The sequence below is a fragment of the Typopeltis vanoorti genome, chromosome 10 (assembly GCF_054136105.1).
Source record: "Typopeltis vanoorti isolate ZY-2024b chromosome 10, IOZ_Tvanoo_1.0, whole genome shotgun sequence".
Lineage (NCBI taxonomy): Eukaryota > Metazoa > Arthropoda > Arachnida > Uropygi > Thelyphonidae > Typopeltis > Typopeltis vanoorti.
In genome coordinates, this window is record NC_143558.1 from 59,537,721 (window position 1) to 59,560,395 (window position 22,675).

Genomic DNA, 22,675 nt, shown 5'->3' on the forward strand with positions numbered 1-22,675 from the left:
CCTATTTCCTTCTCTAACCTGCTGAAATTTACTACACCTGTCAACTTCTGTTTTTGTCAGAATGTCCAGGCATCATCTTCTCTCGACCATGTTTCACTTATTCCAGTAATTCTTGGACAGTCCATAACTATTAATACCAGAAAACTCATTCCTTTTATTCCTGATATTCCTCACATTTGAATGCATAAACATCAGTGTATTATCAATGTTGTCTTACCTATTATTATTCTCCTCAGAAGTCCACTTGGTTCTCTGTGATATACTGACCAGAGGTCTCCTCTAAAATTCTTCCAGAAATTTAGTTCCTTTATCACTGTATGCTATCCACCCTGGCAACTAGCTTTTCTAGCCTAAGACTCTCACTTGCTAGAGAACAACATCTCCAAATACCTGTTTCCTTTCATGTTCAAATATAACCCATCTCTTGCATATAGCTCTCTTCTGTCATCAAATACACTACATGCATTCACATATTTCAGACCTCTCTTTCGACACATTCAGTCATAGTGCTCATTATTGCTTCTTTTCTCCTCAACTTCACATATCATATTTGTGCAATACACTCACTGTGTTCCTTCTCATTTCTCTCTTTCACAGCCTCTAACATTGATCTCAAATCACCACCCAATTCACAGTGCCTCTCACACTGACTATCTTCATGTCCACATTCTCACCGCATTTATTTATTTAGACTCTTTCATTCTCCAGGCAAGCACTCCTTATACCTTTCGATCTGCTCACCTGCAAATCATTGAATCCCCATACATTATAGTCCTCGCATCTCTTTTCTTTCTTCTCTCATCCTTCCTCCTCCAGCACTCTCTCCTGGATCTCTTAATTTCCTACTTTCCTTTAATTTCTTTGGATATTTCTCTCATCCATTGCTCCTGTACTCTCATGACTTCCTCTCATTACCTCTCTTGCACAGGTTTTCCCAGTCTCTCTCTTTTTCTTATTCACTTACGTTGTAAAAAATACTATGGGAATGAGAGAAGTAGAGAGAGAGAGAGAGAGAGAGAGATTGGAAGAACCACTCTTGTTTGCCTCTCATCACTTATCCTCTCAAGTCTACTAATCCCTCCCCTGTTTTCCTTCCTCAGTTAATTTTCCATGCCTACCACTCCCCTCCTCCTCCTCTCTTTCTCATATATTTCTCTCTCTCTCTCTGTAAACATCCTGCTTCCATTCAATATTCACCAGCATAGTCAGTGCATCTGTGTCACAGACACTTCATCATGAAATATACTATATTTCATGATGAAGTAATATTAATATATTACTTCATCATGAAGTATATTCATAAATATACTATCTAAAATTAAATTCATCTTTATGCATTCCTCCCTTTGATCATGCTGATCATATCTCTCTGCTGGCACTTGTTTCCAACACATCACTTCTGCCACCACTAGAACCCAAGATACTAGCACTGATAATAAGAGCTGAATTTTTTTTTTTTTTTTTTTAAATCTGAAACCGTTATTCATCTTTTTTTAGTATAATTACTTTCAGGTATGATACTAAATACTTTTTTGTATGTGCTTAATTGTACATTTCATTCACAGTGATATGAAAAACATTGCTTATCAGATGAACCAAGAGGCTTTTGTTATTCATAATTTGAATCATTGAATGATGAATAATGTGTTTCAATGCTATGAATTTTCATAGATTTTACCTGTTTTTGTGTAACACCCTCTTTTTCCCTCCTTGTTGTTTTTGTTACTCTATTGTAATAACTTAATTTCCACAATTATTCTTAAAGAAATTTGATCATAGCAGTGGTGTTGAAACCATACTTATAACATGGATGTGGGATAATACTGTGATAAGATGTGTTTAAAAGTTTTCTTTTTTCTAACATTGATTTTTAGCAATTGCTCATTATCAGTTACATAATGTGCATTAGCTTTTCGTTGCAGATATACATACGTTTAGATCAACCATTGGCAGCTCTAGATGTATATAAACAAGCTTTGGAGAAGTTTCCAGGAGAAACCAATCTTCTAATCAATATAGCTCGTATTTATGAGGTATCTGTTCTCCTTCTCTAAGTTTTGTGAAGAGAATAATGAAACAGAATATTTTAAGCCATAATTTAATTAATATGCTGCTTACATGGAAATACACATTTGAAATTTTGTTAATTCTAATTTTTATTTTATTTAATTTTTAATGTAAATTCCATTCATGAAAGGTTGTAAACCTATCATGCATTATAGTTGACTCTCACAAGAGAAGATTCATAGGGACTTTCTTCACACTTTGCCTCTACCAACCATAATATTGAATGGGATATGAGTCATATGCCCTACATAGAAGACAACTACCATTCCAGAACATTTAAAGAAGCTGCCACAGTCGCCCGTTCAACAGGTAACGTAAATAAGAATCAAGGTCTAATCTTACCAGATATATGGAAAACTCTAATCAGATCATTTAACCAAAAAGAAATGAACTTTCATGAAAATTACATTAAATATCTCAAGAAATAAAACGTTGTGCTTGCGACACGCGTATTATATCATTGTATCACGCACAGTGATAACATTATATAATTTTTAGAATTGTCGGTTAGTTTCCTAGTTTTTGTTACTTTCTATTGCTTACCAGTGTATTCCTTTGAAAATGCTGACAGATATCAGTCAGTGAAATGTTCGATATTAAACTAATATTTACTTGACTAACATACAGAATTAAGTCTTTAATTTATTAATTCATAGGGACTGTCACAACAGTTTTGTTATAAGGAATAGTTACTAGAGCAAATTTATTTTAGCATAGCATTGTGCCTATACTTAAAGAAATTTGAAAAAGGAGAGGCATTTTCTTGCCTGTAGTGAAGTTTCATTAGCTGCAGAAGGTATAGCCCACATAATAAAATTCCATCCTACAGAACTAGTGATCCAAATATGGACATTTATGGTAGAAGGTCTCTCCAGAGCTTGTAATACCTTCATAGCACTTGCCCTGAGGCTATCATCTTCCCAGCTACCATCTCAGGGAGTCCACTGAATACCTTTTTCAAGAACATCTTACAGAATCTTGGGAACAGCTTCCTCAATGATCAGAATGTCATCCAGTGAATTTTCTATTATGACTAACCCAAATCATTGTTTGGAAATCAGCTTCTAATAGGCAGGTGATATATAACATACAGCCTATTGCTGTCAAGCCAAGTCAATTCTGCCTTCTCATATTGTGGCCTGTTTTCACAAAAGGGACTCTGGTGAATTAAGCAAGAAATCTTGCTGCAAAATGATATCTTCCTAGTTGAAGGAAATGCCAACTAGACCCACTAAGTGGTAGATAACTTTCATTACCTAGTGAAATACTACCACTTGGTTCATTAGAGGACTGAAGTGGTGAATACCATGTTTGATTTCCAGAGCAGGAGTTCTGGTTTTTGGTCCCCAACTCTCTTCTCCATGCATTGTGAGTGATGTGAGATCTGGGTCTCTAAGTATGTTTCACATACCCTTCAAGGGCATGTGAAACATACTTAGAGACCCAGATCCTCCTCCAGTTCAAGTATATATCAGGAAAAATGGCCACCAGATAGTGTAAGGTCCAAATATACTCTACCAAGCTGTGCCTGGTGAGGGAGTTTGAGTAGTGGTATGTAAGAGGCACAGTGAAGGCAATGTTATGACAAGGAGACTGGTCACTCTCTGTATGGCTGTGATGCCTAAGAGTCTATCTCCTCTCACTGTACATGTTCCTGTTCTTTCCTTCCATCTAACCATGAATGAACCTGTAATGAAACATGCGAACATTGATAGTTACAAAAAGAAATCTCCCTCAAAAAGCAATCCCAGAAAAACAAAACAAAACCATAAGAAGCACATCATTCCAGAATTCTCACCAAAAACATTTCATTTACACATCCACTTCACTAACATCTGAGGCATTAACATCAACACAAATGAACGTTCACCATCACTTACAGATATACAAACCAAACCTCTTAATCTTGACAAAAACTCGAATTACATCTTTATTCACTACTGTCTACCTTCAATATGTCCAAATTACATGCTTCACAATTCCTTTCACCACAAAGGTAGCATCTGTGTCTCTGTGAGATCTGACCTTACTTGCCACAGAGCATCTAATTTGGGATTCCCTGCTTTTGACATTCTCTGGCTCAAGGTTTACTTGTCCTATTTAGTAATATTCATCTGCTGCATTTACGAGTCTTCAAACTCCAAAAATCATTTTGACCTCTTCACCTTGGCTCAAGAGCAAAATCCTGGCTATCTAATTTCTTTTCCACAATAATAAAGGATGAACATCTCCCAAAACTTGGGCATGAATCAAAGATAATAGTACTGGAAAAACCTAATAAGTCAACTGATGATTCTAATAACTGCCACCCTATACCATTACTCTGCACTCTTTACAAACTTTTTGAAGCCCAGGCCTAAACCTAGCCAGTGAACAGGCTGGGTTTAGCCCTGACAGAAGCTACTGTGATCAGGTCCTAGCTCTCATAGTCTATATAGAAGCTGGATACCAAAGGGTTTAAAGATAGGCTCTGCCTTCATTGACCAAACATCAGCTTATGAAACTGTATGAAAGAAAGGTTTACTGTATAAAGCAGCTAAAATAATCAACTGCCAAAAAAAAACAAAAAAAAAAAACATTAAAATCACTAGAACAAATGCCATCCAATAGGAAAATAAAGGTTCATCTGAATTCACAAAAAAGCAGAACATTTATCTTAGAGGATGAATTGCCACAAGGATTTGGCCTCACCCTAGCTTTATTCAACCTGTACACAAGTAGTACTCCTCCAACAGTTGGTCAAAAGTTTATCTGTGCTGATGATGTAACTCTTGCTGCCCAAGACAAGTACTTCCAAGGAAACACTGAGCAAAGATCCGAGCTGACCTCAAAATTACTTTGAATGCTAAGGATTATCTCCTAATCCCAGCAAAACTGTTGTTTCTGTTTTCCACCTAAATAACCACAAGGCTCACAGAAAACTAAAAATAAATTTCTGTACCAGGACTCTAACACATGAAAGTAACCCATTGTTACCTTGGTGTCACACTTGACTGTAGTCTAATTTACCAAAAACAGGAAAAAACTAAGTTAAAGATATTTGCCAGTAAAAACATCATAAATATGCTGACATGCACAACTTTGGATTGTAATACCTTGACTCTTAGAAGAGCAGCCCTGGCTGTAGTCTTTCCTGTTGCAGAGTATTGTTCGCCAGTTTGGAGCCTGAAGTCACCACACGACTTCTGTAGATACACAGCTTAACATAATAATGAGAACTATTTCTGGTACCTTAGGATCTACTCCTGCCCCCATGGTTATTACCTGTTCTTTCTCACATTATTCCTCCATGCTTCAAAAGAGAAGAAGCTATCATCAAAGAAATAAAGAAAATCAGAAATAACATGTATCTTACTATTCAACAAGATATCTCTTCACCACAAGCATTCCACTTTGATTCCAGATCTCCTGTATGGCTTGTGGAATTACCAGCTGATGGTCCCCTAGGATTGGAAGACCATTAAATCACCAGGATTCAATTTACCTCGACATCTCTGGAGTCAGCTAAACAGTTTTAGAACTGGAAAAGGCCTCTGCTCACTTACTACATCTGTGGAGAATTTTGCAGTCACTCTTTTGTGTGTGTGCATACCATGTAGACTATGCATGATATCACTGATGACTGCCTCACACATTCCTTTCCTGGAGGTCTTAGGAATTTGTATTTACTCCCAGACAGCACCATTGACTGGTTAACTGAACTGTCAATCTGTATATAGTTTTGCTCAATAATTTCTTGTATTTCCCCCCATATGCTAAATAAATGAATAAAACCTCTTTACCTTCTCCATGAAGCTTCAGTTATTGGCCGTAGCTGTCCAAATAGCTACTACCAATAATAAAATAAGGTCATCTTCCTAGTTGATATGAACGTCCACAATTCCAGTTGGCTCACTTCTCGCCCAAGCTGGATGAGAAGCAAAAGTCTTTGCTCTAAGCAGTGACCTAACCCAAATTGTACATCTCCTTAACTGAATTCCTGATAACCCTCTTTACTCTTCCAATACTCTTGATCTCCTTTTTAACCAGTTCTCCTTCCAGATATATGATAAAGGTCTCACCTCCTCTCTCACTGAGATCAAAATCTGATGCAAGTTCCCCCACCTCCTCTCTCTCTCTCTCACTCACAGAATGCCTTTCCTTTAACTACTTACAACCTCGTGTCCTTGGGCACTACAATGGTGACAAGTGGGATAATCTCTGGAATTTCTACTCATCCTTTCTGTGGTCTGATTGTTTCTTCTGCTCCTCTGACTGAAATACCTGCTCCAAACAAGTCACCGAAATTATCCTCACTAGCATGAAGGACTTCCATTCCCATTTTACCCAAAATTCTCTTGCACATTTCTATCCCTGATTTAACAAAAAAGCAGTTGAAGAAAAAACTCGGATTACTGCAGGTGGCTTGCATCAGTAACCCCATATTCACACTCAGCCTATATTGAAGCATGCAATAAATGCAAAACAATCATTGACAGATATAAATCTGACAACCCAACCAGCAGCAAAAAAACTTGGTTCAAATGGAAATGACACATTCTCATCCCTTGCAAAGCCATTTGACACAAGTTCTGCTCACCTGTGCTTCCACCTCTCTCATCCAGATTACACCACTGTTACAGCACTTAAAGAGAAACTTATCTACTGTCATTACTCGTTTCTTCAAGCTCCTTCATGGATGACAAAGGCAAATCACCTCCTACCATGCTAGTAAATGAGTACTGTATGTTTCTTGTGGTTTTTTTCCAATAAAAAGATACAAGAAGAATACTCAATAACTTGGACTAAAAAAATCTTAAGGAAAAATGAAAGAAACCTAGGAGAAGCAAAAGGTTCAGCAAAAAGAGGATAAAATGAAAAAGGCAAATAAATTATTCACCATCAAAAATTCACTCATGCAATCAGTAGATACCAAAGATAAAACTACAAAGATCCAGAAAACCATGTACTGGCTTATCTAAAACATAAAAGGCTAAGAAATTATCCTAAAAGAACCCATCACCCAAAGACCACCTTAAGAGAACAAATAGATAAGGACTCAAAAATACAAGCAGTTGAATTTAAATGGGAAAGAGAGCAGACCCTTTCAGTACAATGTATGATTTTTGGATTTTCAAACTGCATTAAAAAAGATCAATACAAAGCTATTTGATGAAGAAATGACTGTTATGCCAAAGCTTTCTAACACAGACACAATTATAATGGTCAACATTGGAATCCTCAGTATCAGAGGTTTCCAATTCAACACAAAACAGTACTATATGTGGAAGGTAATGCTGCTTCATAACATTAACTACATTATTATCCGAGAGACTCACTTTTTCTACCAAGATGTAAATACTCAAATTTCTATTAACCTCCTTTTGGTATTTAAAAAAAAAAAAAATTGGGCACGGAACAAGATGTTGCCATCTGAAATCATTCCTTAGTTCTAACCACTTTTTTTTAAATGTACAATGAGATGCAAAAGAGCATACTTTGTCATTGATTGGAGATGGAAGGTAAAAGCTAAATGTAAAAGATTGAATAAACTTCCTCTTGTCTATAGAATATTATTTTCATGGTGCCTCAGATATCATCATGAGTAGACTGGAATGTAGAGTTTCGCTGTGATAGGAAACACTGGCATTGGAGAGTTAAAAATCTGTTGTAAAAATATTAATTTAATAGGTATGTGGAGGGAAAAAAACAGTAATAAAGAAGTTATTGATATCCATATATCCTGATATCTATGAAATGAATATTACATTAGTTACATTGATATTAAAGGATTAATATACTAGTATCAACACATGCATGCAGGCACACTTTTGTAACAAAGATGAAACAGGAGAGATACAGGATGACTCTCAAGTCCTATAATTATGACAGCCATTGGCTTTGGTTGGGTGTTCTTGGCTATTGGGCTGAATGTCTTCTGATGAGAATTTTACATATGAGAGGCAGTTTAATACAGCCATATATGTTTATTTTGGGAGAGATGGTAAGAGCTGCAGCAGATTCAAAGAAAATTCTCTCAAATTTAAATCTGCTTCGATGGAATAAAGTGGCTTTTTCACAATGGATTCTGTGCTGAGTATCCAGGGCATGGTCTGCTAATCCTGAGCAGCAGCAGACCATGCTCTGGATGTAAAGTGGAAAAAGATGTAGTTCTGGTGCTCTGATACATGGTTGTTGGCTTTCCTGCATGTTTGGCAATGGTATGAAGGGTTGCAACTGCAGGGTATCTGTGGTACACTCCAGGTAAATTCAGTTGTTGTAGGTGATCTTTGTGGGGGTGGGGGCAGATAAGCTTTGCTCAGCTTTCTGTGTGGTTTATAAGTGGTCACAGAATTGTGATTTTTTTAAGCTTCTGAAACAGCACGAATATAAGGGATAGTGAACAACCCTCTTTAAGTTCATCATTCTAGCTATTTTGTTAGGCAAGAAAAATTCTACAAAAAAGTAGAGGGAACATCCATGGGATATCCTTTTTCTTCTCTCTTGGCTAATTTTTTCATTAAGACGTTGAAAAGAATGCCCTAACCCCCCCCCCCCCCAACCGACTATTGGGCTACACTATGTGGACAATGTGTTCAAAATTTGGTCACATCCTGGACATCTTACACACTTTTCTATCCCATTTGAACAGCCAACATCCAAGTATCCAATTCACAACAGAAACTGAAAGTAACAACAGTCTGCCCTTCTTAGACACCCTAGTTACAAGACAATCAAATGGATCTCTGATCCATTTGATTGTCTTGATTATCCACACACTCACACACACAGGACACAGGTAAATACTACATCCATCAACAATCACATTGCCCCCTCCCAACAATGTAGACCTATAAAAACCTTAATTTGCCAGGCAAAATTAATTAGCTTAGATAACACTGCGCTCAGCAGAGAACTCATTCCCATAAAAACCACCTTTTTGGCCAATGGCTACACTTCTCACCAGGCAAAAAATCACCATGTACATACGTACCCTCGCTGCCTTTCAAATATAGATTACAGCAAATCCATCACCACCCCTTATATTTGTGATGTCTTAGAAAAGGTGGCCAAGATCTTAAACAATTACAATCTTGTGACCACTTATAAACCACACAGAAAGCTAGCAACCATTATCCACTCTCCCAAAGACCAGCTACAACCAATGGATTTACCTGGAGGGTACCAGGTACCCTACAGTTGCATCCTTTCATACTATGGCCAAACAGAACTACATCCATTTCGACCACTGTCACTGCTCAGGATTAGCAGACCATGCCCTGAATACCCGGCACAGAATCTGTTGGGAAAAAGCCACATTACTCCACTGAAGCACATTTAAATTTGAGAGGCTTTTCCCTCGAATTGGCAGCAGCCTTATCATCTATCCCAACCTAAACAAATATATGGCTGTATCAAATTGCCTCTAATATAGAAAATCCCCCATCAGCAGACATTCAGCCCAACAGCCAAGAGCACCCAACCAAAGCCAATAGGTGGCATAATTATAGGGCTTTAGGGTTATCTGCATCTCTCCTGTTCCATCTTTGTTACTGAAGTGTGCCTGCATGCATGTGTTTGATACCAGTGTATTAATCCATGAATATGCCAATTTAACTTTGACAAAATATATGTGGTGGTGGTGCTGGAAAGTTCTGATAAACATTTAGAACAAAAGTGATATTAAAGCAACTGATATAACCACAAGAAAGAATATACTAGTAGCAGAGTTATGAAGGTAACTTATGTTCTTATATTCTTGTTTGTTCTTTCTTATGGTTATATCTATTACTTTAATATCACTTTTGTTCTAGATGCCTATCAGAATTTTCAGCCCCTCCCCCTCATAGGAAGTAATTAAATTTTTTTAGTTATCTACTTTACATTGCCAGTTTCCTGAAACAACACGATGCATCAGAATCAAAGTATTAGCCTTAACACCAGAGGACATGATAGAAAGGGGATGGAAAAATCTCAGAATAATATATAATGAGGTGGTAAGAGACTGGGTACTATGAAAGGAACAAAGACAACATGACAGATGAAACACAGTAGGCTGCAGTATTAGGCCACATTGAAATTGTATACGGTATAGACCACACGGAAAAATATGCTGTGAAAGAAGAATGCAAGTAAATAGGTAAAAATGATGTGCTGATAAAATAACTGAAGAGGATGTTAAAAGGTGACAGAAAACTATGATGAGATTTTTAAATATACAAAACAGTATTCTGATATTAATAAGAAGTTCAGTAATGGAGAGATCTCCTGTAAGAATAGATTTAAATTCCCATGCTGTTGTTGGCTATGCCTAACTGGATATTATTGGTGAAATATATATATATTTATGTTGAGCCTATACACGAGAGGTTGGTAGATCAACCTATGGTACATTAGTACTGTGTATGGGTTGGAAAAGAAGGTACTTGTTCATTTTTTCTTTTAAGCTTACATGGTGATCCGAATGCATTTTTGAAAATTATGGAGACAACTACCATGTTTGAATAAAAACTTTAGTTTAATATAACTAAAATCTACATTTGACGTTTCGACCTTTATGTCAAGGTCATCTTCTTGAGCATACAACTATACACAGAAAACAAGCTACACTACAATCAAACTGGTTTGTTACAGACACTGACCAACTGCTACAACAATTGTTGGCCTGACCTCTGGTGAAAAAAAAAAATATATATATATACATCAACGCTAGAGTCCTATTATTAGTGTTATCTGTTGGTTGTAGAAATACATTGGGCACAACAACAAGTATCTATCTATATACATATATTAACATCATGTACATTCCAGCCAGTTGGTATGGAATGGTTTCTAATACTAGCTGAAGATTGGCTAGAGTCCTGACTTATGCTGGATCTTATATATTAGGTAGGCTGAATGTGTGCCATCCAATCCTTGGAATTTTCATGCCATCTTTGTTGTTGATATTTGGGTGGTTTATCAGGATTTCGCAGGCTTCCTTAAATTTCTTTTCATACCAGGTTTTTGTGCGGTGTAAAGAACGGGTGCTTTTCCAGTTGATTTGGTGTAAGGTGTTGAGTGTGTGGTGTGAGCAGCCTGCTTCACCATAATGGTTATATTTAATGTGTCTAATGTGTTCTTTCTTGCGTATAGGGATTGTCCGTCCTGTTTCATCAATGTACGGTAAGTTACAGGTGCAGCGGATGCAATAGACTCCGGGATGTGCTAATGGGAGGAGAGGATCCTTAGAGGAGCTGAATATGGTTTTAAGTTTAGTGGGTGGTTTAAAGGTGGCATTGAGGTTATAATGTTGTAGGATTCTGTTGATTTTTTCCGATAACCCTTTAATGTATGGGATGGCTATGGTTTTAGTGTAATCTTGATTAGTTTTTGTTGTTGTTTCATGGAGTATTTTATTAATAGTATTTTTGTTATAGCCATTATTTATGAATGTGTCGCTGATGATTTTTAGTTCTTGTTTCAGGGGTTGCTGGTTAGAGCAAATTGTTGTAGCTCTGTTTTTAAGGGTGTTAATGACTCCATATTTTTGTGATGGGTGGTGGTATGAATTAGCATGAATGTATTGGCCAGTGTGAGTCGGTTTTCGGTAGACCGTGAAGGATAGACAGCCTGAAGGAAGACGTGTGTCTAGGAATGGAAGCGAATTTTGGTTTTTGATTTCGATGGTAAATTGTATGCGTTCGTGTTGTTTGTTCAGGTGGCTAAGGAATATGTTTAGCGTTTGTCGCCAGTGTGGCCAGATCGCGAACATGTCGTCAATGTATCTAACCCAGACTGTCGGTCTTAGCGTGGAGGAATCAAGAGCCCTTTGCTGAAAGGTTTCCATGTAGAAGTTAGCGATTGGGGGGTTAGGGGGGATATTCTTTTTGGCCACCAGGCACAGTTAAGAAACTCAAACCCCACTATTCCCCCCCCCCCCCCCAAATATATGGGGTCCCGAAAATACACAAACAAAATGTGCCCCTTCGACCAATCATGAAAGGAATAGACAGTCCCAATTACCTCTTAGCCAAGAAATTAGTGGCAACACTCAAGGAGGTGGTAGGTCATTACCCCTCCTACATAAAAAACACACAACACATTATAAACAAAATTAAAAACATAACACTCGACAAAGACGACTTATTATTCAGTTTCGACGTTTCTGCCCTTTTCACTAATGTCCCCATCAATGACACAATTCTCCTACTACAGAACAAATTTCCGCCCCCCATTATGGCCCTCTTTGCCTACTACAGTCCAGTTACTTCATGTGACAAAACAAATTTTACCTACAAAAAGAAGGTACAACCATAGGCTCACCACTATCTACCCCCCCCCCCCCCCCCCCAATCGCTAATTTCTACAGGAAACCTTTGAGCAAAGGGCTCTTGATTCCGCCACGCTAAGACCGACAGTCTGGCTTAGATACATTGACGACGTGTTCGCAATCTGGCCGCATGGGCGACAAATGCTAAACACATTTCTTAGCCACCTGAACAAACAACACGAACGTATACAATTTACCATCGAAATCAAAAACCAAAATTCGCTCCCGTTCCTAGACACACTAGTCGCACGTCTTCCTTCAGGTAGTCTATCCTTCACGGTCTACCGAAAACCGACTCACACTGGCTAATTCATACCACCACCCATCACAAAAATATAGAGTCATTAACACCCTTAAAAACAGAGCTACAACAATTTGCTCTAACCAGCAAGCCCTGAAACAAGAACTAAAAATCATCAGCGACACATTCATAAATAATGGCTATAACAAAAATACTATTAATAAAATACTCCATGAAACAACAACAAAAACTAATCTAGATTACAGTAAAACTATAGCCATCCCATACATTAAAGAGTTATCGGAAAAAATCAACAGAATCCTACAACATTATAACCTCAATGCCACCTTTAAACCACCCACTAAACTTAAAACCATATTCAACTCCTCTAAGGATCCTCTCCTCCCATTAGCACATCCTGGAGTCTATTGCATCCGCTGCACCTGTAACTTACCGTACATTGATGAAACAGGACGGACAATCCCTATACGCAAGAAAGAACACATTACATACATTAAATATAACCATTATGGTGAAGCAGGCTGCTCACATCACACACTCAACACCTTACACCAAATCAACTGGAAAAGCATCTGCTCTTTACACTGCACAAAAACCTGGTACGAAAGGAAATTTAAGGAAGCCTGTGAAATCCTGATAAACCACCCAAATATCAACAACAAAGATGGCATGAAAATTCCAAGGATTTGGATGGCACACATTCAGCCTGCCTAATATGTAAGATCCAGCATAAGTCAGGACTCTAGCCAATCTTCAGCTAGTATTAGAAACTATTCCATACCAACTGGCTGGAATGTACATGATTTTAATATATGTATATAGATAGATACTTGTTGTTGTGCCCAATGTATTTCTATAACCAACAGATAACACTAATAATAGGACTCTAGCGTTGATGTATATATATATATATATATATATATATTTTTTTTTTTTTTCACCAGAGGTCAGGCCAACAATTGTTGTAGCGGTTGGTCAGTGTCTGTAAGGAACCAGTTTGATTGTAGTGTAGCTTGTTTTCTGTGTATAGTTGTATGCTCAAGAAGATGACCTTGACATAAAGGTCGAAGCATTGAATGTAGATTTTAGTTATATTAAACTAAAGTTTTTATTCAAACATGGTAGTTTTCTCCATAATTTTCAAAAAGGTACTTGTTCACATTGGATTTGAATGACTGTTTATTGTATTCCTTAGGGAACACATCAAGGGGAAGACTGTTCCATAGTATAACAGTTGCAGGGATGAAGGAGGAGGAGGAGGAGAAGAAACTTGTTCTGTGGGTTTCGAGGTGCGCTATATAGGGGGTGTTGAACAGCAGCTGCACGTGTTCCAACGAGCTTAGTACTAAGTGGGGGGATTATCGATGCTATTTTGGATGAACATTTTCCATGGAAATATTTGTAGAAAACACATAGTGCAGAGACCAATCAGCTGTGCAAAAGTGGTGGGGGGAGTGAATTGGTAAGAGATGGGTCATTAATATGTCTGATTGCTCTCCTCTGTATTGAATCAAACATTTTGAGAGAGTTTTTTGGGGGACCCACCCCATATGTGGGTGCAGTATTCGATGATTGGGCAGATTTGTGGTTTGTATAAGGTTAAGAGCTGTTCAGTGGTGAAGTAACATCTTGAGCAAAAGAGAAATTCTAGTTTTTTTAGAAGCTGAAGATGCAATGGTTGTTATGTGTTTATGCCAGGAGAGGCTTGATGTCAGGTAATTCCAAAAAAAATCTCAGATTGTCTTGAAATGTGGATGTTGCCAAAAATAATAGGAGAAAGTGGTTCTGTTTTATGAGAAATAAGATAGTACTGGGTTTTATTTGCATTGAAATTGACTAGGTTATCTGAACCCCATTGGAGAATGGCTTGGAGGTCTGAATTGAGGGCAGTAGTGGTTGCTGTTCTATAGGTTGAAGTGAGTTGTATGGAGTAAGGTTTATCAAAAGAAAGGGAGGAGTGTAATGTGCTGTCATCTGCAAAACTGTGTATGGGATTGGAGGTAAGCTGAAGTAGGTCATTGATATATAGTAGGAAGAGGGTTGGTGAGAGGACAGAACCTTGAGGCACCCCAGCATTAGTTGAATGGTAAGAGGATAAGGAGCCATCCACCACCACACATAGTGTGCATCCAGACAGAAAGCTGGCAATCCAGCTACACAGGCCTTGAGATAGATCAAACGATGGCAGCTTGCTTAGTAAGCCCTTGTGCCAGACTCAATCTCCTTCGAGATATATGGGGGACATATGTGAGCAGATCTCCTGTTGATTGGCAGCGACGGAATCCATTCTGGTAGTCATTTATTAGATGGGTAGCTTCAAGGTAGTGTAGGAGTTGGGAGTTGATGATTTTTTCCATTACTTTAGACAGGACTGAGGTGAGTGAGATGGGGCGGTAGTTGGATGGCAGTGACTTGTCTCCCTTCTTGGGAATGGGTTGGATATAGGCCAGTTTCCAGGTTAGCAATGGAGTAAGACAGTATATAGGAGACAGTTCTGATGCACAAACCTTTAGGACAGTTGGAAGAATGCCATTAGGGTCTGAAGATTTTTTTTCTGTCTAATTTGGACAGTATTTTATTGATCTCTTTTTGGCAAAAGGATATAGTGTTGGATTCTACTTCTTCTCAGTCTATACTTTGGATCCGATATTTAGTTATTACGATGTTCTTAACTAGTTGATCGGTTGCAAGCTGATTTCTAATTCAAATATAAAGAAAATTTATATTTAAAGACTGCTCCACTTTATATCTGAATTAGTTCAAGAATTGAAGATAAACCAACTCTCAACTACCCTTCCTTTATATGTTGATGTTATATATACTGGCCGAGTATATTTAACTTATCTCTCCTGCTTTGGTTCGAATATTTTATGAATGGTGCAGTAAAAGAGATTCAGGCAAAATACATCCTTTGATTAACAAAAACAAACATTTAATTTTAGAATCATAAATTTTACACTTAAATTAAAATCAGTAATTAAGATATCACAAACATTTTAACTCCTCAGATAAATTCAATCATACAATGGTAAATCTGTTATCTCTATAATACAGTCTTCTCACAGTTCCTTAGTTCCAAATATGACAAAAATTGCAGTAATACCTCGTCACAAACAAACACTTTTAAATTTACACTTTAGCTAACTTCCTCAATAGTTACTGTTAGTATAAGGAAATTCTAGGATGAAACTCACACACTTCTCTGTATAGGAATATTAATGGTTAGAATAATCTTACTGATAATCTTCTATCTTCATCTACTAATACATATACACTTTTTATAACTTTAAACAGTATACGGCACTCATTAAAATAATTCTTCTAAGCAATAACTGAATTAATCATCGATCACAATACACATAAACAAACGTTGTTGCATAAAGCACTACTGATCACTCATGAAATAAGGCAACACACACAATAATTCCTTAACTTGAGGTTTTATATGACAGTTGTTCACTCTTCCGACATTCAATTAATTCTTTAGACACTACAATTCTAAACACAGCTAACGGTAAACTTCAATTTTACAGCCTCTACTATTCCCTAGTTACTCGATGCTTTATTTCAAGATTCTGCGTGTCCTTGACAGGTCGGCCCTGAAATTATATCTCAATTCAAGTATCGTTAGTCTAATTAATAGTCTCTCAGCTGTTTTCCATAGCTATAATTGTTATTCTACAACTTATTAGCTAACTGCTTCTCGACTAGTAGACTTTATTAGCTGCTTGAGTGACTTGCCGACTCGCTATTATTGCACTGTGATACCCAAATGCCGAATGCTCCGATTCCAACCTAATGCCAATCCTCTCCTTTCTCTCTCTCTCTTAATCTATCTAATCTCCGTTTTTTTAGCGTTCTTCCCTTTTTATATCCATCCTTCCTGCCTAAATTATTCTCGTGATTTCTTTCTAAAACTCTTTTCAATAAATCTTCTCCTCACATGGTGTTCCAAAATGTGCTCACTCACTTACATACGTCTCCATGACAACCAAACAAAACATAATAAAATTTAGCTATTACATAACATTAAATTTCTACAAATAGGAATAAATAGAGAATATTTACATTTCAATTAATGCGCAGTTAAATTATCAAATACAAATTCTTATAATATTAACATAGTAATAATTAAAATAGCTTAATAATATTTAATACAGTCTTTTCATTATTAATACATATATCTTTGATTAATTAATTAAATATTAGATAAAATTAAAAGTAGTTATATGAATATTACATTATAAACAAGTGAATTACATTAAATAATATTTACAAGTCTAGCCTATGTGATGGAAGATCATGTTGGATTCTGAAACAAATAATAATTACTCCAATCTCTATATAATCAGAATCCAACAATAGTGAGCATTGTATGTTGAGCATCTGGAATGGTTGAGGGGACATTTGCCATTGTCAGTTATGAGTGCATTGGAGGCAAAGTGTGAGTCCAGGAGATTGGCGTCTTCTGTAGGTGATGATGCAGTAGAGCCATCCGGGTATGATAGAGGTGGAAATAACGTTGGGCAGAAGTTACAACCAATTGCTTTAGTGAGGGACCAAAAGGCTCGGTTGCCATTTGGACTTGCTGCTAATTTCTTGTTTATTGATCTTTAGAACTCTGTTTTAGAAGCATTGATTGTTTTTTTTTTTGCATATATTTCGGGCTTGGGTATAAGCTCTAAAGGAGGATGTGGTTCTTGATTTGAGCCAGTAATGGTATGTTTGGTTTTTCATTTGTACCACCTTGGCACATCTTCTGGAAAATCAGGGTTTAGTTAGAGAATGGCAGGTCAATGTACTGTGGGGAATGTATGATTCCATGCCAGTGAGGATTACTTTGATTATGAGTTCGGTGAATGTGTTTGAGTTGGAAGGTCGGAAGCAATAGTCTAACCATGGGAATGAGGCATGGAAGTTGCAGAGGCTGTCCCACTTAGCACTGTTATAATGCCAAACTACTCTTGTATGGGAGAGGCTCTGTAAGTGTTGTTGCATGGGGGAGGAGACAAGCACTAGGTTGTTGTCAGAATTGCCTTGTGGGCCCTCTACATTCACTGTGTATTTGGAAGGGGTCATTGGTCAGGAAGAGGTCTAGGGTATTTGGAGAGTGTTTTGGGTTGTTAGGTATTCTGGTTGGCATCTGAACTAGTTGTGTAAAGTCATTAGTGATGGCAAATATTTCAGTATCTCTGCCTGCAAGATCTGTACAGCTGTAGGAGATAAGTCAGTTGATGTTGTGGACATTGCAGAGTGGTAGGGATATTTTCATTCAAAGAAGATCAAAGTTGGGCGATTCTAGGTTGGGTGCTCTCTGGCAAGTATGTCAAAGTGGATGTATGCACAGGCGCCACCCTTGGAGTCGAAAAAAGTTAAAGAGTGTGTAGTTTGGAAGGTTGAGATGAATGGTGTTGGAGGGATGAATTATATATTTAGTTTAATCCATTTCCAAGCGTAAACAACACAAAGTTTGCACCTGAAGTATCTTCTGGACTAGGACAACTCGTGGCAAAGGTGGACTAAGTTCTTATCACTTTCCTTAGTATCCCATAATGTAAAGCTACATCTCCTTGTGGACATGTATAATGCTATGCATTATGGGAAGGATCACTACCCAGACCGGTTTCCACCTTTATTGAGGTCTCTTCAGTGGGAGCCAGATCCATATGTGATACCAAGGCTGAAGCAATGCAGAACTCATATCTCCATATGCCAGTTGCCAAAAGGTGTCACACCTTATTATTAAATTACTCTGGACTAGAGAAAGATGTTGGAAGTTTTTGTTCACTTGGTCAGACTATGAATTAGATATTAATTTAATCCATCATCCAAGTGTAAGCAAACAAAGTTTGTGCCTGAAGTAGCTTCAGAACTGGGGAAACTTGTGGCAAAGGTGGACTAAGTTCTCATCACTTTCCTTAGTATCCCATAATGTAAAGTTCATCTCCTTGCAGACATGTATAATGCTATGCATTATGGGAAGGGTCACTACTCAAGCCAGTTTCGACCTTTATTGAAGTCTCTTCACTGGAAGCCAGACCCAGAAGCAATGCAGAACTCATATCTCCATATGCTAGTGCTTAGTCCACCTTTGCTACGAGTTGCCCCAGTCCTGAAGATACTTCAAATGCAAACTTTGTTTGCTTACACTTAAATAATGAATTAAACTAAATATATAATTCATAGTCTAACCAAGTGAAAAAAACTTCCATCTTTCTTTAATCCAGAGTAATTTAATAATAAGGTGTGACACCTTTTAGCAACTAGCTTATGGAGATATGAGTTCTGCATTGCTTCAACCTTGGTATCACCTCTGGGTCTAGTTCCCACCGAAGAGACCTCAATAAAGGTCGAAACCGGTCTGAGTAGTGACCCTTCCCATAATGCATAGCATTATACATGTCTGCAAGATGTGCTTTACATTATGGAATACTAAGGAAAGTGATGAGAACTTAGTCCACTTTTGCCACGAGTTTTCTCAGTCCTGAAGATATTTCAGGCGCAAACTTTGTTTCTTACACTTGGATAATGGATTAAACTAAATATATAATTCATAGTCTAACCAAGTGAAAAAAACTTCCAACAGTGCTGGAGGGAGGTGAGATTTGAGTTTCTGCCAGAAAGAGTAGGTGGGGTTTGGTAGACTGCAGGTGGTAGTTGACACTATTAAGTTTGGAGTTTAGGTCATGGATGTTGGTGAAGTGGATTTGTAGGGGTTTGTGAGTCATATGTTTGACCGCAGGGGTCTTGCACATTTCCTATGCAGTGCCTGCATACTGGTCACCATGGTGGTTGCTAGTCGCGTCACTTTGTTTTTACACCAATTACAACCTGTCTGTAGTCGATAGTCCAACTGTGGTCATCATATTGACGTTTTTCTGCAACTTGTCTTCAAAGTTAGCCACCTTGTTCCCTTTGTGCAAATGATAAATCTGGTCGAGCACGTATGCACGATTGGGGACAATTGTCTTGAACTTGTTGATCGCTGTTATTAGTTTTGATGTCCTTGTCAGCATGTCGCAAGTCACTTTTATGAGGCATGGAAAATTCGTTCCATCCGTTTGTTTGTTTATGGGTCCAAAACGATGGCACCTGATGATATTTTTAGGATTGATGTCACATTCTTCTGCTTATTTGATGATGTCTTCTTTTAGAGCTTTTCTGTTTTCTTTTGGAAAGTTTAAAATGATGGCATTGAATTTTTTTGTTTTTGGACTCCATCGAGTTGTGCACCATTGATGCTATTATTTCACGGAGTTCATTCATGGGGAAGGGTGAACTTACGTTGAGGCGCTGATCATTGTTTGATTTGAGCTTGGTTTCTAGTGCTTGTATATTGGAGGAAAAGAGTTTCATTCATAGCACTGATGTATTGTTCAAGGTTTTCAATTCGTTTGCCTAAGTTCAGGAGCTGTTTTACAGATGGGAGGCACAGCAAACAGAAATAGGGCTGGTTAAGGTAGATATACATCTTGCATGCCGATTCGTCCATTTTTGCACAGGAAGTGTCTGTCCAGTGGCAACAGAACTCGCACATTATACCTTTTTTTTTATTGCCGATATCAATTTTACAGCTGCGCCATTTTGTGGGTTTGTCGGTAATTGATGGCACTATGCTGGTGAGACACAGGGTGCTTGTTTGTCGTTGGCTTTCATTGCCGCCATCTTTGCTTTGCACGGTAGGCATAGTGGGTGCTTGCACACAGGCTGATTTTTTAGATTGAAATATAACTGGTTTAAGCACTAAAAGTACTTACATGTTGTGCTGGGGTTATTTGCTCCTTAGTACCCTCTGTTAAGATTTAAGTTTGATGTTTAATTTGAATGGGAAACTCTTGTAGTAGCGATAAAATACTTGAGCACTGAGGGGAGGCTTTAGATGCCTCATTCTACTTTTGCTATAATTTGGACTGGATATTTTTTTTGGAGCTCAGGCATAGTTATACCCAATGATGAAGATATTAACAACTTTTATCTTGAGCTGAAATGATGACAGGTTAATCACAATTTCTTCTTGAGGTAAATATATATATATATATTTTTTTTTTAATCTTCCTGGCTAGCTTATTGAATTTTATTATAGCAGACCTTCACTTTTTTGAAATTCTTTTTGTGCTGGAGTATTGGAGATGTTTAAGAGAATCATCTAACGCTCAGCATTCAGTGTAGCATGGCACATGTAGTTTAGTATCGATTTGCTCTCTTTAAAAGAGCAAAGCTAGTAAGATGGTAGTATGATATTTTAGCACCTTTCTTTAATCTCACTGTCGGGGCACTCATGACTAATTCTGGTAATCCATTCCACTCATTCACCATTCTCTAGGCGGCAAAAAATCTAGTCTACATACTCTTACTAACCACAACCTTCCACAGATGACCCTTGTTCTCTGACTGTTAGTCATATATATATTGAAAAATTTTCTTTGCATTAATTTTATAAAATCCCTTTAATATCTTATAAGTTTCTATCATCTCCCCCTTTTTTTGCCTATTAACTAAACTTTGTAACTCACACACCTTCAACCTACCTTTATAGAAAGCATTTCACAGACTTGTAACCCACTTGATCACTTGTTTCTGAATCCTATCTACCACCTCATGATTCTGAAGAAAAGAAATTCAGGTGACCAAATCTGTGCACAGTAGTCAAGATGTGACTAAAATCATAGCCTTATAACAAGGAATAATAACCTCTTCATCTTTACAAGTTAGCGTGTTTTTCAACATCCAAGTAATCCTTTGAGCTATTTTAAAAACTTCTGCAATATGCCCTCTGAACATCAACTCTCTCTGTCCACCATTATCCCTAAGTCCCTAGCCTCATCAATTTCCTGCATTCTGGTACCACCAGTGAGTTATTCAACCTTTTCAACCCAAATATTGCCTTACATTTTGTAACATTAAATTGATAATCATTATCCTTTGCCCACAATGCCAATTTATTAAAATCATTCTGCAGGATATTCACATCATCTTTATTTAACTACTGCCCTTTAAATCTATCCCTATATCGTTGATATACAAATTAATGAGTAGTGGCTCTAATACAGAACCCTGAGGTACATCACTAGTCACCCTCATTCTCCTAGATTTCACTCCACCATATATTACTCTCGGTTCATGGACAATTCGCCGTAGGGAAAATTCATCACTGGAACTATTCATCATGGAAAAAAATTGCTGAAAACGTTATTCACAAGAAAATTGAAATGCTGTTGCATTGATACCAATATATAAAAAGTAAATGCAGTTCAAGATAAATTTCACAAAATTTAGTTTTTTATGTAATTATGTATTATTTGTTTAGATTTTAATTAGATTTTCATAATATTTTTATTCTTATAGAAAGAAAGTAATATATTTATTGATCGCTGAGTTTTGTTGTAATTTTTATTCATTTTAACCTGGTTTGGAAATCCTGCTCAAATTCCATGACCAAATATGTTAACCACTCAAGTCACCTCATGCCTCCAATAAGCAGTGCTGTGATCTCGCATCAGACAATGAAATTCTTTTATGTCATTGGCTTTTTACTCAAATTTTAGGGCATTACTGATGTTTTATATAGATAGATATATGAAGAATGTATAGGAGGAAAAATTCGGACATACCTTGTAAGATGTTGCTGGCTGTCTTCTTATTAAGCAGCATCCCAGCGCATAGCGATATACATTCATCTGCTGTTAAAGGAAGAAAGTATGATTGAAAGGAAGGAGGGGGTTGGTAAAAGCGGGGTAGAGAGATGTGGGAGAATTATTGGTGAGGTATGGGGTTTGTGAACTTTTTGAAAAACCCAGTTTTTTTATTATTAAAGGTAGGCAGAGAATACTTTGGGAGGGGGGTGAAAATAGAAATTTTTTGGGGAAGGGAAAGGATACGATGTGATAAGATCGGGGTGGGAGTAACAGGGTGCGACCCTTTTCGACAGGACGTTGTCTTCGGAGCTAGTGGGGACTATGTCATGCCAGCTTGGTGTTTCTGTCTTTGGTGTATCTGTGTTATTTCCTATTGGTTGGAGTCGTGACTTAATTTTTATATTATGGAGCTTCCAACTG

The 22,675-nt window shown here is 37.4% G+C and overlaps 1 protein-coding gene across 2 annotated transcripts in view; it reads left to right on the forward strand.

Moving 5' to 3' along the window:
* The window catches only part of BBS8 (tetratricopeptide repeat protein 8), a 305,336-nt gene that overhangs the window by 133,179 nt on the left and 149,482 nt on the right, over positions 1 to 22,675 (forward strand). For both annotated transcript variants that reach the window (XM_090398645.1, XM_090398646.1), the window contains exon 7: positions 1,923 to 2,033. In XM_090398645.1, coding sequence (XP_090254771.1) covers positions 1,923 to 2,033 — 111 coding nt within the window. The remainder of the gene's footprint in view (positions 1 to 1,922; positions 2,034 to 22,675) is intronic.